Here is a 16,011-nt window from a genome sequence, read left to right as displayed (position 1 = left end):
TATCGTGGATCTACTCCTGGGTGGATAATTTGCTACGTCATTCAATCTAATCCAAGCCTTACAAACGTATTGTTTTGCCAAATTTCACTATACTCTCACCTATAGTTGCCAAGAGACTCTTGTAGGTGTTTCCAGTCACCATTGGCCAAAACAACCACCTACCTTCGAGAGGTAAACAAACAAAAAAAGTAGTAGAAGCTCGCCCACTACATACAAAACAAGCAACTACATAATTCCCATCATGGGCTTTCCACTCATTCCTCCCGAGATTCACGCTCTTATTGCCAAACATTTGGAACCGTATGACCTTGGATCCCTCGTCCGTACCTCAGGAGCTCTAAAAAGGGCCTACACATTCTTTCTTTACGAATATGCTACCCATCCTTCTGATGGTAGTTCTCCTCTCATCTGGGCATCACAGCGCTCTCATATACCTCTCGCCTCTTACCTTCTTGCCCTCGGCCACTTTATCAATTGTCCCGAGGCCCAAACCCAGCGCACAGCACTCGCAATCGCAGCCTGCAACGGTGGTTTGCAAATGGTACGGTTTCTTGTCTCCCGCGGCGCCGCACTAAACTGTACCGACAATGCTGGGTATACACCGCTCATCTGGGCCGTTATTGGCGGGCACATGGCCATCTGCCGGGTGTTGCTCAGCGCAGGTGCAGACCCGAATCTCTATCGCCTCAGCAACCAGTTCATGTACCGGGCCAAACCGGCACTACACTGGGCAGCTTTGGGCCGAGGAAGTGGGTCTTCTCCAGGTCTGGTTTCGCTGCTGCTGAAGTGGGGTGCCGACGTTAATGCGGTGAATGCGGATGGGAGGACTGCGTTGATCGAGGCGTTGACGGCACCGGGACAACATGCGGCCGAGATCTGCCAGCTGTTGGTTGCCGGTGGGGCGGAGGTTAATTTTAGGTTGTTGGCGGCTACGGAGCCGTTTGACAGGATCTTGGAGGTTGGCCAGACAGTGTTGTTTGCAGCTGCGGGGAATCCGCAGTTGTATAAGATACTGATTGATGGTGGGGCGGATGCTGAGTTGGAGGATGCTGAGGGTGAAACCGTATTGGAGAAAGCGGTCAAAAGAGGATTCAGCAGGCATGTTCTCACCATCCTGAGTCACGGGGCCAAGTTCAGCATTGAGACAGCCCGAGGAATCTCCTTGCTTAAAACTGCCATGGCGAGGAACCATCAAATGGTTGATCTGCTGGTCTGGTATGACAGTAGCACTTGATTGTTAACTTTATTTTAGTATTCTTCTTTATTCTTAGTATATAACGATTAACACAGTCTTTTCTCAAACTTATAAATTGCTCATGGCGATCATTCTGCTGTCATAGCTACTCGGAAAATTGAAAGCCAATTATGGCTATACTCTGTGCTGTATAGTACTATTGAAAAACATACCAACCTTAACACCAATATTTTAAGTGGACCACTCGGAAAGGACAAATGTAGATCTGTGTGAATACATATTGTTAACAACAATTATTACTTGGAATAAAGTAGGATGTGGGTTTAATTATGCTTTGATCCTAGGTTTTCTACGCTACCTCGGTGAGTGATAATCCATCATGACCATGAAGCCCATTCCTCATTTACAATTCGAACTTCTCGAGCATTGATTCACCCGTACCCAAGCCCGGAACAATCCTGTAATATAAGTAACATCAAGATAGGCTCAGAAGGCCGGAGTGGTTCTTTGAATTAGGTGCTGTTGGTGAGGTGTATGCGACCTTAACTAGGATATCGGGGGGTTTGAAATTGGTGGGAGTGGAACGGTTGAGGGCGAGGTAGTGGGCCCGGGAGCGAGGTGGTGACAAGGATGGAGAGGTAGGGACTGGGGCATTAGAACACGGGAGAGAATACGTTGTCAAGAACTACATGTACATGTATCTTGACAGATAGGCTAAGACTACATGTAATCATTATTCTTTTCTATAGTCTTTGCTATTTGTTATTATATCTTACCGTGTCACGATGATGAATTCAGTTGTCTGATAAATACGTGATTTTAATATGTGATGTTTGGCCTTGCTCACTAGAAAAGTAGCTTGTTCTTTATACTTTTGTAATAGCAACCATACACTTGCAATGCAGTTACAATTCTCTTCTGTCTCTCACAAACAACACTGATCCGAATAAGCATCATGACACCATATTCAGATACATGTACGTCTACTATAAAAAAATCGTCCTAAAGTCTTGTCTCGAACAACTCGACACCAGATGTTCTGGTCTTGAATCTACCGGCTTGAAATCTACTAAGTACATGTAGTGTCGTAAGCACTAGGAGCAAAGTCGTTAGTAGGGAGCCTGGTTCTCCCCTAGTCTAGTATCCATCCCCTACTAGCAGCAAGCTGCTCGTCAGCCTAGCTCTCCCTCGATCTTTCACTATTTTAGCCGCTCCCGAGCTGTTATACCAAAACTTCAACCATCATCCGAGCAAGATCAAGAGTCTAAAAACGTTTATCGGCTAACATCTGAATAACAGAGGTATAGGGGCTTTTTTTGTTGGACCTTGGCTTACAAATATTGACCCGATATTTTGAAACCAGTATGGGAACTGACAAAGGAACGTATCTTGGTTCTTCTCGAACGGTGTCGTGAAGAACACTAAGCGCTAGTCCCCGTGACTATCGTGTTATAAATCGAAAACTACATTTATCCTTTATTCTCTTGTGCATATTTCATGAGCTAACTAAGGAACAACAGGTGTTCCTTAAACCTACGAAGTTAAGCGTTCACTGCCTACAGAATACGTCGAAGAACGTTCAAGAGTTCTTCTATGAGTGAACACGAAATTGGGCAGGGACTTCTCCATCAGTAGAGGGCCTATTCGTACCCCCCCCCCCCCCCCCCAAATCTTATTTGACGATGTGATGGGGTACATGAATAGCGAGAATCGCACTTATTATATTGAAACATCGTTACTGAAAAGAAAATGTATGCTGGCATGTCAGTGGTAGGAATCGGTCACGAAAGAGGAGTTCTAGGGTGGACTGACCTGGTGGAGGGGTTCTACATCGCAGTAGGATACTACTCGTTCTCCATGAAAATTTTGCGAAGCTGCTCACTTCCATGTCTTACCTATAATGTATGGATCATATTGCTAGATGGTGAATATTATTGCTAATAGGGCCTACAGAATACGTCGAAAACCTTAATAATATCAGCAATAGAAGCTTCTTTTCTCTCCACAATAACACGTGGAATTCGAATTGGAAAGAAGTGGAGAAGCCAAAGAAATACCGAAAATATCGTTGGCCTGATCATGAAAAGACAGTATAAATATGGAGATGAAAAGGCTCAGAAGAGATCTCGAGATGTGGGCGAGGAGCTGAAAATTATTGAAAATACAAATGAAATTTTGTGATTCTTCTATGATTGATACTCAAGTTTTAAAACCTTGATATTATGGCTCACAATACTAGTAGGTCGATTTTTGGGCCAGATTCCCAATCCGAGTGATTATAGATGACGATGCAACATAGCCCTGCGCCCCATAGAATGAATGTCTTTATGCGTCTCCAGGCTCTTCGGACTAGTGGAAAGAGTAGCGAATACAGTCCTCCTGCTTCTCTCCTCGCCCATCCCTTTGGTCTGAACTTTCACCATACCACCAGGACCCCCTAAAAGTCTCGGTCTGAGCGACGTCTGGTATACAGCCATATACAAGCCACTACCTCAACGGCTGTTATAGGTAAGTCATGTATCGCATCTAATTCTGCGCACTCATTCACATCTTGGTATAGGAAAAGAAAATGCGCTCAACCCCATTGGAAGATATAGACCCAACCCTGCGGGGAGATACAATCGACCTACAGCAAGATGTGGCCCTACAGCGATCACTAGGACTCTCAGACACATCTGCCCAATTTAAGCAGCCACCTAACGACACCGTCTTACCCACCTCTACCCCCACCCGCAAGCGACGCCGCTACTCGAAAATGAATATCCAGAAGCCACCAATTGAACTCCGCGAACGCTATCCCTCCGGCCGTCTCAAAGAGTTCCGACCTCGGTTTGCCTACGGCCCAGTGAGGCTCGCCGAAATTCGAAAGGACGAAAGAACCAGGGCGGCGCGTTATAGGGACGGTTTGCGTGCTCTTGCGGTTGCTGCTGGGCATTGCGACACGAGTGGGCAAGCGGCGTTTATTGTGGAGTTAAAGAGGCTTCGGAAGGTAAAGCGGGAGGCGGAAAGAGAAGCGAGGAATACGAAGACGGCTCTTACTACTGGCAAAGGGGATTCACTGAAGGGGAAGGTGGTGGCGGAGCCACAGATGGTGGTTGAAGGTGAAGAAATTTTGCAGGTCCAGGGCGCAGGGAGTGGAGGCTGTGAAGTGCAGGATACTGTCCATGCCGAGGATAAGATGGTGGAAGACTCTCGAGGGCTCCGTTCCTAAAAACAGCACAATTGCAATCATGAGATCTAGATTTTAGAGATCCTGGGCATTGTGAGTTTTTATTCGCGAGGCCAAAAAAACACACACAGTGCAGCATCTATAATAAACCATAAAATGAAAAGATGCTGTAATTTCCCAAAAGCAAGTTCCTTAGTCACTAGCTAGATTCTTTAGCCTAATGCGCATATCGAACATTAAATAATTTCGAGTGGTAGCCTTGCCTTGGTAGTTAGAGGGAAAGAATTTCTGAAATTCATGCCAGTAATTATAACATAGCGATCCCATATATAGGCCTACAGTCGAATCTCTCTATAACGGTACCCCCGGGACCGGAGATTGGTACCCTTATAGCAAGCGTTATTTTCTACTTAGAAGGGCAAATAAGGACCGAGAAGTCGTACCCTTATAGGGCGATTATTCTTATAGGAGGTACCCTTATAGAAAGATTCGACTGTACTACCTCAAATTTCGCATCTCGAAAAGGACCTTGTTAAGTGTCTTACCCACGCACCTCTTAAGCTTCAGTCAAACTTGGAGCCTGTGCTTCCTTATGAAGGATATATATCTCGTGCTCTCGGATCGGAGGTTATTGTGATATATGTGGAGAAATTCCTTTATTCCGTTTCTATTTCTCTCGAAACACACAGGTTATAATTAGGGTATACATATAATATGGGTGTCGATCTGGTAAAAGGGACCTATGCATGTGTGACAACATAACAAGACCCCACCGGTTCGCTACAGCACTCTACAGCCTCCAATTGCTGGGAGAAATGGCCGAAAGATTAACTTTAGGACCTCATCAATGTTCTCCTAACTTGAGGAAGATTTGGAGTTTATCAGTTGCGTGGTTCGGAATAAAGATTTGGCTGTGCGGACGTTTTTATAATTTAATTACCGGGTCGACACCGAGTTATATCAAACGCGGTGTTCTATATTCGCCCTTCAGGAATGAAATCAGTTCGGGTGGGGTAGGTAGGCATGTAGCTACATGTAGCTATAAAGTAAAACGAAAAGTCACATGCCATGCTTAGTTCCGCTGTCATTTGAGAGCCAAACTAAAACGAGTGATAATTCGTGATTGTTATTCCACGATGGACAAGATCTCTTTTTTTTCCCAGGACCATTGCATGCACGTATAAGACTATTGGAAGCTTTTTTCTAAGTTTCAGCCCCGAGATCATAGATGGATGACATACTAGGATTGGAAGGGGCCAGGAGGGCAAGAATCATGAGGCATCACTCGATCCTTTAAATCGTTGATTACTTCGCTTCATACACTCCCCTCGAGATTCGCAAAAGTAGAAGAGGGCCCACATTCACCCTCTTTTTACGTTAGTGATTAACGTAAAAGCGATGCTACCCAAAATGTGAGACATTTTCCAAAAAGAATTCTGTGCCGAACCTTTCTAAGGAACGCATCCCCAGTACTCATTTCCCAAGCTTGGCATTTTTCGGGCAAAAAAAACCAACCGTGTTTCTTTCGCCCAAAATATTTCACCCGAACACAAATACAACAAGTTCACTAAATCTCTCTCCCCATTTCACAGCAATAACCAAGATGGGGCCAACAGACCGCCCCAGGCGGACAAAATATCTCTCTCCTGCCAACCAAACCTCGGACAGTCCCACCGAGTCCTCAAATGCCCAAGCACAGGCTCTTGAAGAGGCCTATTTCAAAAGAAAAGAAGAGCTCCGTCTCAGCAGACTCGAAGAGGCCCGTCTCAAGAAAAATGAGAGTTCCCGCCAGGGATATCAGAAAAGGAAAGCAGCCGATGCCCTTACTAAATTGGCCGAAAAAGAGAGAACAACCAACGAAGAGACGGTGAGCAACAATGCGTCTCCCACTCCGGATACCGAGAACAATAAGATAGACGAGGTGAAAGAAGCGGAGGAGGAAAATGAAGTTGAGGTGAATGAAGCAAAGAAGGTGGACGAAGAGGAAGAGGGAGAGAAAGAGGGAGATGTTCCAGAGGAAAAGAAGAAGCTTACAGATGAAGAAGCCCTGGTCCAACGAAATGAAGAGCGTTGGCTGGCAAAAATGAGACGGGATGAGCAACGTCGGGTTGACAGAGAGAACACTACCGTTGCGCGCCTACGAGATGAATATAATCGGCTTAAAATGGATTTAGACACGGGCAAAGAATCTATGGAAGCAGAAGCTGGCGAAGAAGGAGAGTTTTCCACCCAACAATCTCCTATCCAAGAATCTCCCACTCCAGAGTCATCCGTCCCGGATTCCTCCACTGATCAGTCTCCCGCCGAGAGGCTGGAGGACCTGCCTAGACATAAGAGAAGAGAGGCCAAATACACGAATCAGTACACACCTAAGGAGCTGCGGCTACGGACACTTCATTCCGAGATCAGTCTTATACTCCGCAATCAGAAAATCCGACAGGAGCGACATAAACAAAGAGCAATCGAGATCGCCAATGGGCAGCGCGACACTAGGGGAAGGCTCCTGTGGTATCCAGAGAAGCTCAAAAGACTAGCCTTGGAAGCCAAAGCCAGAGAAAGAGCCGAATCTTCAGAGCAACAATCCCCAGACCAGGAGTCCCCTGTACCAGATTCCCCAACTCAAGAGTCTCCTATCGATAACACTCCTTTATTCCAGATGCCGGAGAAAGGAAAGCCCGAGTCAAAAATAGCTCAATACAAGAAGACGTTAACACCAGAGCAGCTGGTTCTTTTCGAAGAAAGGCATCGAACCGAGGTTGAGAAGCAACGAAAGCAGCGGCAACAGCAAAAGGAAATCGAGATCGCTAATGGACAGCGCGACGCTAGGGGAAAGCTCCTGTGGTGGTCAGAAAAGCGCAAGAGAGACGCCATGGAAGCTGAGGCCAAAAAAAGAGCTGAATCCTCCGCTCAGGGACCTTCAAATGAAGAATCTCCAGCCCAGGAGTCTCCCATCGATGACGCTCCCCTATTCCAGATGCCGGAGGGAAAACCCGAATCAAAAGTAGCTCAATATAAGAGTACTTTGACGCCGGAGCAACTGGCCCGTTTCAACGAAAAACGTGAAATCTTCAATGAGAAACGCCGAGGGGAGAGGCAACAGCAGAAGGAGATCGAGATCGCCAACGGACAGCGCGACGCCAACGGAAAGCTCCTGTGGTGGCCAGAGAAGCTCAAAAGAGCCGCCCTAGAAGCAGAAGCCAGAGCAAAAGGCGAGTCTTCCACTCAGCCGTCTTCAAATCAAGACTCTCCAGACCAGGAGTCTCCCATCCCGAATTCCCAAGATCAAGAGTCCTCCGTCCAGGATTCTTCGGCCCAAGAATCTCCCGTCGATGGAACCCCCATCCAGATGATGCGTAAAGCAAAACCCGAGTCAAGAGCAGCTAAATGGCAGAAGAACTGGACGCCGGAGCAGGTGATTCGTTATAGAGAAAAACGTGAAGTCTTCAATGAGAAACGCCGAGGTGAGAGGCTAGAGCAAAAGGAGATCGAGATCGCCAATGGACAGCGCGACGCCAGCGGAAAGCTCCTGTGGTGGTCTGAAAAGCGCAAGAGAAACGCGCTGGAGGCAGAGGAGGCCAAAAAAAGAGAGGCTTCCGCTGCGGGAGCTTCAGCCTCCGAGGAGCTTGCAGCAGCAGAGGAGTTGAAAGATAAACGTCTCTACAGGAACCATATCCAACAGAGAAATCGTCAGATTCAGAAAGACATCGAGATCGCCAAGGGGCAGCGTAGCGCCGACGGAACGCTCTTGTGGTATCCAGAGAAGCTCGCGAGAGAAGCTATGAAGGCAGAAGAAGCTAAGAAAATAGAAGAGTCTTTCGCACAAGAATCGTCAACTCAGAAATCCTCTGCTCAAGAGTCTGCCATTCAAAAGTCCCCCACTAAGGAGTCTCCCGCTCAGCAACCCGTCACTCGCAAGAGGAAAGAGTCCATCTCCAAGGAGGAGTCAGCCGCAGAGTTTGAAGAAAGACGTCTCCACAGGAACCTGAAGAAACAAGCGGATCGCCAGAATCAAGAAGAGAAAGAGACCGCCCGTGGACAACGCGGCACCAACAGGACACTCACCCGGTCTCAAACCAGCATCACTAGTTCCAGCACCCTGGCGTCTAACATTGGTGTCCAAAATAAACTTCAGGCGAACGACAAGATGGATGAGGGGGGGTACGAAATGGTCGAGTCTTCTGAGGTCCGTAAAGATGCTGCCGTATCTACTACCATCACCGACGAACAGCTACAAGCTTCTGTGAGCTCTTCCATCTCACAATCTGACCCCGGTAACTCTTCTAATGCCTGGTGGCGGGCTTTACAGTAAAAAGTCTCGGCCACAAGTCGACTACAAATTGCGAATCGACTAAAAACTACAAGTCAACTGCAATTTACACGTCGATTACAAACTACTACAAGGCAACTACAATCTACAAGGCGAATTTAAACTAAAGTGGGAAGAATCAAATTTGGGCTGCGACGGTGACAACTACATGTATTTAGTAGATACTTAGATACAGAATAAATCAAACAGTCATTTCCCATTCAAACAATGTTACATGTAGCACTTCGGAACACAATACAAGTATGTATGCCTCGACATCCATATTCTCCGTTACTAATACAAAGTATCTATATGTAATTATAAATGGGAGGAGATCAGCTAGGAGCTAGTATTTATTTCTAGAATAGGAACCATTATAACGAGATTATGCTATTCTATAGCACCTGATTATGATCAAATACTACCGTATTCTGGGTAAAATTCATTATCGTAATGTAATTAAATGTTTTTATTTTGGCTTCGTGTAATCTATCATGACATCTATATGGAAACATTTAAGCCCTCCGGACGTAAATACAAAGATGTAGCAACCTCGGCACCAGGTGCCAGTGGGAACTCATTAACGAACCTTTCTTCTTTTGTCGACGAGCAGATTTATCTTGGCACCACCGAGTGATATTCTATGGATCTTGGCAATCTGCAACTTACGACTACATAAGTATGCGCGCAACAACTCAAATTAACTTATTCGTCATAAATCAACGCCCCTATCTCTAAAAAAAAAAAAAAATGGGAGGGAGATTGGTACTGGTAAATCGTCACAGGTTTGTTCATTGTTTCATCTGTGTCAACTCTGGTAGAGCGAGCGGATGGAAAAGGTTCCTGAGAGAGAAGCTAAGATAATGAAGCGGCGGTTACGGGCCAGAGACCTGACCGATATCACACATACCCCACTAAGGCCTTCAGGCCCCTCAAAAAAAAAAAGGGGGGGGGGGGGCAATAAATACACAAAAAGTAATGCTGTGACCATACGCCCCTCACAGGCTATAGGTGCTAATTTGCGGAAGGACCCTGAGATCAACTACCCGGTATATCGAACTCTACTCCCTGTTACATTGAACCCATGACCTATTGATGGTCATGGGGACAACCCACTCGGTGTAGCAAGACGAGGCGTCTACCACTAGACTACCTCGCCCACACAACTGTCAAAGTCCGGAAGTAATATTTAAGGGAGGGAGGGCAAAGTGAGCTAGGGGGACACCTAACCCTGCAATCACAATCCACCACGACGTACATCATGATCTACTGGCCATCCTATTTATAGATATACTATTACAATGTCTTAAGGTAAGTTGATTAGAATATAAAGAAGACCGCAAAAACTTTTGATTTCACTCTATGGAATACTAACTAAAAAAGAAGCTAACTAACTATATACAATTCCTCCTCCCACGGACCCCAACCTGGGTCTAATCATCCTTCCTTCTCGTCCATACTCTCCCATCCATCCGGACCCGCCTCCTCGCCATCATCCTCCCCCTCCCCATCCTCACTCTCACTCTCCCCACTACTCTCCTCCACGCCCACAAGCCTATCCTCCACCACCTCTGCCCCTTCCGCGACCGGTGCCACTGCCGCAACACGCCCGGCAAACGTCCTCCTAATACCAGCATTGGTACTGGTATCCCACACGGTCACCGCACCTTTACTCCCCGCAACAGCCAGTCTAAACCCAACCTCCGCATCCGGCGCAAACCTCGTAGAGAAGATCCTTCCCATCCCCAAGTCCCGACTCGACACCATCGACGGACCCCCAGTCTCTGTCTGCGTGTTCCACAGCTTCACAGTCTTATCCGCCGACCCCGTCGCAAGGAACCCAGGCACAACAGGCGAGATGTCAAAGCTGGACACGCTCTTGTCGTGCGCTTGTAGCGTCCACACAGGCCTGCTGGCGGCGGGTGATGCCGGGAGAACACGAGTGTCGAAGAAGTGCACGGCACCACCCTCGGTGGACACGTAGAAGTAGTGGTTGTCATGCGGGTCCCATTTGAGGTCCTCGACATCGCTCTCGAGCCCCCAGCGCGGGGGCGCGGCGTCCGGAGCACGCATGTCCGCCCACACAACGGTGCGGTCGTAGGAGCCCGACAGCAGCGTGGTGGAGTTCGTGGGGTGCCATGCAAGGGCACAGACCTTGTCGGTGTGGTGGGAGTACGACTTGGCGCAGGTCGTGGTGTTGAGGTCCCATAGCTTCACTGTCTTATCCGCTGACGCCGAGGCAAGGAGGTTGCGGTGCTGGCGGTTGCCGGCGAGGGAGAGGACGGCGTCGATGTGGTGAGTGTCATTCGCGACGGGTGCTTTGCGTTTGCTCTTTTTCTTCTTCTTGGTGATTTCAGTAGGGGCGGGGGCGCCGCCGGCGCCGAGGATGGCGTTGGGGTAGAGGGTATCAATGAGGTCGAGGTTCCAGACTTCGATGTCGGGATCCATGGTGCCTACGGCAACGTAGTTGCCGCGGGCGTCGGGAGCATTGGTGAGGTTCTTGCCGACGGGGATGTCGAGCCATTCGACGCAGAGGGGAATGGCGGGGAGCATGATGTCGTGGTGAACATAGAGGTTGTCGGCGCTGTCTTCGTAGACGTAGATCTCGAGGTGGCAGACGTCGTCTTCGGATTTGGCGGCGATGAGAAGGTTGTCGGTGGGGAGGATCTGGAGCTCTTCGCGCTCTTCGTCATCTTCGGCCTGGAGAGGGTGTTAGTGGGGACATTAGAATTGGGGGGTATTGGAATTGGGGAGTATTGTAATTGAGGTATGGAGCAGACTTACATCGTTGATGGTGATGTATGGATCTGCTTCGCCGGGCTGGTAGTATGCTAGGCCCTTAATGTTTCCAAACATGCCCATGACTGCAGAGAGAGTGTCAATCATCCAGCCTATAGATATTCACAATATCCCTAGAGATCCTCATACCTTCACCGGTCTTCTTCTCCTCCTCTGTAGGCTCGTCGTAGTTCTCGAGATCATACTCCTTGAGGTCATCGTCGATCCTGCCACCGCACAATCAAATCAGCACCACAATTCAAGTTTAAATATATTAAAGTAATAAATACTGACTCCTCTTTGTCCTCTCTATCCTCATCGGCGTCCTTCATTTCCATAGCCTCCGTCTCGCCCTTCTTGCTCTTCTTACTCCCCTCCTCGCCAGCCTCAGCGCGCGCATCGTCAAGGTCCTCCTGAGCATCCTCGAGTTGCAGGCGGGCAAGGTCTGCAATGCGCTCATACTCCTCCTCGGTGACGTCCTGGCGGACGGGGAACTGGGCCGCAAAGCCGCGGGGCACCCAAGTTGTTGCTGTGATCATTGCTGCAGGCGGGTGTGTATCTTTCTGATACTGTCTTGTCTGTCTGTGCGGATTGCTATTTTGTTCACTGAGAAAAAAAATATGTTGGAGGGGTGCAGGGCGTCATGCACGCCAAGATTTCATCCCACAAACGCTAGAAAGAAAAAAAAAGCTGTCTCAGCAACAAACGACACACCCCAAACCTCACCTCCGAGAATATCCCCACATCCACCACCAAGATGGCACGAACAGTAAAGAAGACCACAACCTCTCAAAACACCTCCCGCACATTCAACATCCCCAATAAGCTGCACCGCCAGTCCCACAATGTGCGTATCAAGTCGGCCCTCGCCTCACAGAAGCGCTCGGAGCGCTTCGAACGCAAGAAGGCCGAGACCCGCGACCCCTCCCTCCGCGAGCAGCGCATAAAGACAAACATCCCCGCTACCATAGAGCGAAAGCGTGTATGGGATGAGCGAGTCGAGGGCGCAATTCCCGGCCGCCGCGAGACAGCCATTGAAGCTGCTGCGGCGGCAGCAGCAGCAGCACCACCACAGAAGAAGCAGAAGAAGAAGCGCAGCTCAGATGATATGGATACGGACTCTGACGCCGACTCAGAGGAGGAGGAGGAGGAGGACGACGACGACGAGAAGCCGAAAGAGCCAGAGCCCGAAACACCAGAACAGATCGAAGCCCGCCTGCTAGCAGCCCGCGAGAAGGAGCAGGCAGCAAAGGCAGACTCGGAGGAGACACAAGCGCTGTTCCCCACGCTGCTAACAACCCCCGCGGCCGAGAAGGCCTCCTACCCGGTACCGCGCATCCTGATCACCACCTCGCGCAACTGCCATGTGCACCAGCCCGCCGAGGACCTCACCATGCTTTTCCCGAACGCCACTTACATCCCGCGCGGGCGGCCAGGCACACACGCCCACAGCATCAAGGAGATCTGCAGCTACGCCGCCACACCGACGACCACCAACGCCGATGGCAGTCCCAGAGAGCCATACACGCACGTCCTCGTCGCGAACGAGGACCGCAAGATCCTCAATGCCCTTACAATCATCGTCCTCCCGGCAGGCCCCACGTTCCACTTCAGCCTGACAAACTACACCCCCGCGAAGCACATCCGCGGTCACGGTAATCCCACGTCGCATATTCCCGAGCTCATCCTGAATAATTTCCTCACGCCGCTTGGGCGCGTGACGGCGTCGCTGTTCCAGTCGATGTTTCCACGGCAGCCGGAGATACGTGGAAGACAAGTGGTTACGCTGCACAACCAGCGTGACTTTATCTTCCTCAGGAGACACAGGTATGTGTTCCGCGACCGCCGCGAGGGAGAGAAGCCGGTGGGATATGGGCTGGAGGATGGCGGGAAGGATGGAGGGAATGGGAGTAATGGAATGGAGGGAGATGTGAAGGTGGGGTTGCAGGAGCTGGGGCCGAGGTTTACGTTGAAGTTGAGAAGAGTGGAGAGGGGCGTGAAGGATGGGGTGGAGTGGGAGTGGAAGGGCGGGATGGACAAGGACCGGAAGAAGTTTCAGTTGTAGGCGCTGGTGCTGGTGCTGGTTCTGGTGCTGGTGGTAATCTTTGTAGGATAGGGGAAAAAAAGCTTGGGTTGTTTTTTGTCTTGTCTTGTCTTGCCTTTGCTGCGATGTTAATGTAAATAGTTAAAACAATTTTCTTGCTGCATATTTCGCTGGTGCTTTATTCTTTTTGATAGCGATGTGTTGCAGCAGTGACCGATACTTCTTGCCAGAAATAGAACATCCAGCCCTAAATCCCTGGACTTGACCAGTTGACGGGAAAACAGATCTTCAGTCTATTGCGGTCAATATTACTTTAGCTATATACTATATCCTCCCGGAGTTAGATCATGGACCATCACTCGCTCGGAAACCAATTGAAGTCATTTCCAAAGCCAAGTAGCAATTTTACATTCCTACTAAGCGTATAATCACTCGAGTCGAACGTTGTCGAGGCCTCGCTATCTGGGGTCTGGAGTCTCTGTTGCTCTTAATGCTCGAATGAAGGAAGATGAGAGTGATGATGATTGGATTAAGTCGGTGCCGTAGCTTAACTTTATAAGATCTCAAAACTAACAGATATACTTAACAGGTTGCAAACACGTAGCCGTTATAACGTGTCTTGATACCTATCCCGCTAACCTGCGCCACAACGTCTAGAACTTAAAGAACTCAAGGATTTATCTTTACGGGGATTTCATTTGTAAGATAGGCGTTGGATATGTTTTTTTCTTTCTTGGTTTGGGCCATGATCATGAAATATCACTCGCGTAGCAACGAATCAAAGAATCAAAGAGTGATAAACGGTGATTGGTTACTTAAGTAAACACTTGATAGGCATGAAACATAAACTCCCCAAAAAAATAGACAACTAGTTCAAATGTGTTTGATAAGGGGCCCTTAAAAGTGTGCGAAAAGGCTCTGAACTAAGGAAATAAACCCTTCAAAGAAAAAAACAGCCATGTAATAATTAGTACGACAACGCATTTACTGAAACACTCCGCAGGACCTCAAAGAAAGCAGATAACTCCTCAGATATACTTAACGAATTCCGTAAAGAAAGAGACCTACATATAACCCCAAATAAACTAACCTCACCCCGCAAGAAAAACATAGTCCATCCATCACAGTCGGCACCCAAACCCCCGCACAAACAAAACCCTCAAAACACCCCCCTACTGGCTCTCCTGCTGAATAGTTCTGCTCTCTGATAACGGCTCTCTCGCCATCTCAACCCATTCATCCTGAGTCTCAGCACTATGCCAATCGTCATCGTCGATCCACTCGTCGTTTCCTTCCTCCTCCCCATCGATAACCATCCACTCTTCGGCCAGCAGGGCTCCCAAAATACACTCCAGTGGATCAACCCACACGCCTTCATCTTCTCTGCTGCTCATTTGCGACTCCCGTATTTGCGCGTCTTGCCACTCGCTCTCGTCCCCGTCGAACTCGTCAACCTCTTGCTTACCTTCCTTCTCCTTCTCCCTCCCGTTCTTGCTGTCGCTGTGACTTCGGTGTAGGGGCAGGATGGGCGAGAAGGAAGGCTCAACGTCGGGATCATGCTGGGCTTGCGTACTCTGTGAGGGTTGCGGAGTGGGCAGGGGAGTTGCCATAATAGGCGGGTGAGTTGCCATGATGGGTGGGGTTGGGCTTGGAGCAGGCTCGGTGAAGTACCGTGGAGTGGGAATGGGATAGTCGCTGAAGTAGGCATTAGACGGCTGGATGCGCGGGCGGGAGATAGTGCGGCGGTTTGAAGTTCTGGCAGTCGACATCATGAGAATGGTTATAGGAACAGTATTGAGAACAGTACTGGGAACGGTATTGAGAACGGTATTGGGAGCGGTATTGTGAGGAGTATCGAGGTGGGTTTTGTGGTCAGTGCTAGTGCAGTTAGGGAGAGTGTTGGGGAAGTATCTACGCTGGAGCTTATGAGGATGTGATGGGGGAGATGACATTGTATTCAGTGAGTGGGAAGAAGCCGGTGGTGGGCTGGTAGGTTTATGGAATTGGGGAGGTGTCTGAGGTTTCACAGAGCGGACGGGATTATATGGCAAAGAATAGAGGTGAAGCGTAGAATTATCCTGGGGTCAGAAGATATTAGTGGAGGGGGTAGTAGAGGCGTCACGTCATAGAAGGTGTGTTGACTGGTTGTGAGCGTGCCGGTGTAAGAACCGCATCATGGGTACATATAAGAGCATTTGTAGAGCCGATATGGATAGAATTCGCTGGTTATCAAATTCCAATCAGTGTCTGTGCCCTGGTAGCGTCGCGAGCACAAATCTTGTCATTGTACGGTCTCAATAGAGGTTTAAGACGTGCCGGATCTCTAAAATAGACCATTATATCAGTATAAGTATTTGCGGTGAAACTTGAAATTTAAAATCAAATGGGAAAGAGCTCCTATCAATCCCTCGGATGTAACTAAAGACGGATAGAGCAGATGACTCTTGGGGAGAATCGCAAGTGAGAGATAGGAGGCCGAGATCCAGGGTGCATGCCAGATAGTCCGTCCTCAAATTGCA

At 48.7% G+C, this 16,011-nt stretch overlaps 6 protein-coding genes across 6 annotated transcripts; 4 read left to right on the top strand and 2 right to left on the bottom strand.

The window, feature by feature from the left end:
• Positions 1–241: 241 nt before the first annotated feature.
• Positions 242–1,234, top strand: H6S33_008653 (uncharacterized protein; the record flags this gene model as incomplete). Its single annotated transcript, XM_044840127.1, has 1 exon — positions 242–1,234. The coding sequence occupies one exon, from the start codon at positions 242–244 to the stop codon at positions 1,232–1,234; it is 993 nt and encodes a 330-aa protein (XP_044687767.1).
• Positions 1,235–3,764: 2,530 nt separating this feature from the next.
• Positions 3,765–4,406, top strand: H6S33_008652 (uncharacterized protein; the record flags this gene model as incomplete). The annotated part of the gene is made up of 1 exon (XM_044840126.1): positions 3,765–4,406. The coding sequence occupies one exon, from the start codon at positions 3,765–3,767 to the stop codon at positions 4,404–4,406; it is 642 nt and encodes a 213-aa protein (XP_044687766.1).
• Positions 4,407–5,967: 1,561 nt separating this feature from the next.
• Positions 5,968–8,673, top strand: H6S33_008651 (uncharacterized protein; the record flags this gene model as incomplete). The annotated part of the gene is made up of 2 exons (XM_044840125.1): positions 5,968–8,604; positions 8,671–8,673. The coding sequence occupies 2 exons, from the start codon at positions 5,968–5,970 to the stop codon at positions 8,671–8,673; spliced, it is 2,640 nt and encodes an 879-aa protein (XP_044687765.1).
• Positions 8,674–10,107: 1,434 nt separating this feature from the next.
• On the bottom strand, positions 10,108–11,987 carry H6S33_008650 (uncharacterized protein; the record flags this gene model as incomplete). The annotated part of the gene is made up of 4 exons (XM_044840124.1): positions 10,108–11,370; positions 11,455–11,534; positions 11,599–11,675; positions 11,743–11,987. 4 exons carry the CDS (start codon positions 11,985–11,987, stop codon positions 10,108–10,110), a joined length of 1,665 nt encoding a protein of 554 aa, XP_044687764.1.
• Positions 11,988–12,205: 218 nt separating this feature from the next.
• H6S33_008649 (uncharacterized protein) lies at positions 12,206–13,513 on the top strand (the record flags this gene model as incomplete). Its single annotated transcript, XM_044840123.1, has 1 exon — positions 12,206–13,513. The coding sequence occupies one exon, from the start codon at positions 12,206–12,208 to the stop codon at positions 13,511–13,513; it is 1,308 nt and encodes a 435-aa protein (XP_044687763.1).
• A 1,151-nt stretch (positions 13,514–14,664) lies between these two features.
• On the bottom strand, positions 14,665–15,444 carry H6S33_008648 (uncharacterized protein; the record flags this gene model as incomplete). The annotated part of the gene is made up of 1 exon (XM_044840122.1): positions 14,665–15,444. The coding sequence occupies one exon, from the start codon at positions 15,442–15,444 to the stop codon at positions 14,665–14,667; it is 780 nt and encodes a 259-aa protein (XP_044687762.1).
• Positions 15,445–16,011: the final 567 nt, after the last annotated feature.

This window comes from Morchella sextelata (genome assembly GCF_020137385.1).
Source record: "Morchella sextelata strain SCLS chromosome Unknown scls_27, whole genome shotgun sequence".
In the NCBI taxonomy this organism is placed as follows: domain Eukaryota; kingdom Fungi; phylum Ascomycota; class Pezizomycetes; order Pezizales; family Morchellaceae; genus Morchella; species Morchella sextelata.
The sequence above is the reverse complement of the archived record's forward strand: the minus strand, read 5'-3'. Positions and strand labels throughout refer to the sequence as shown.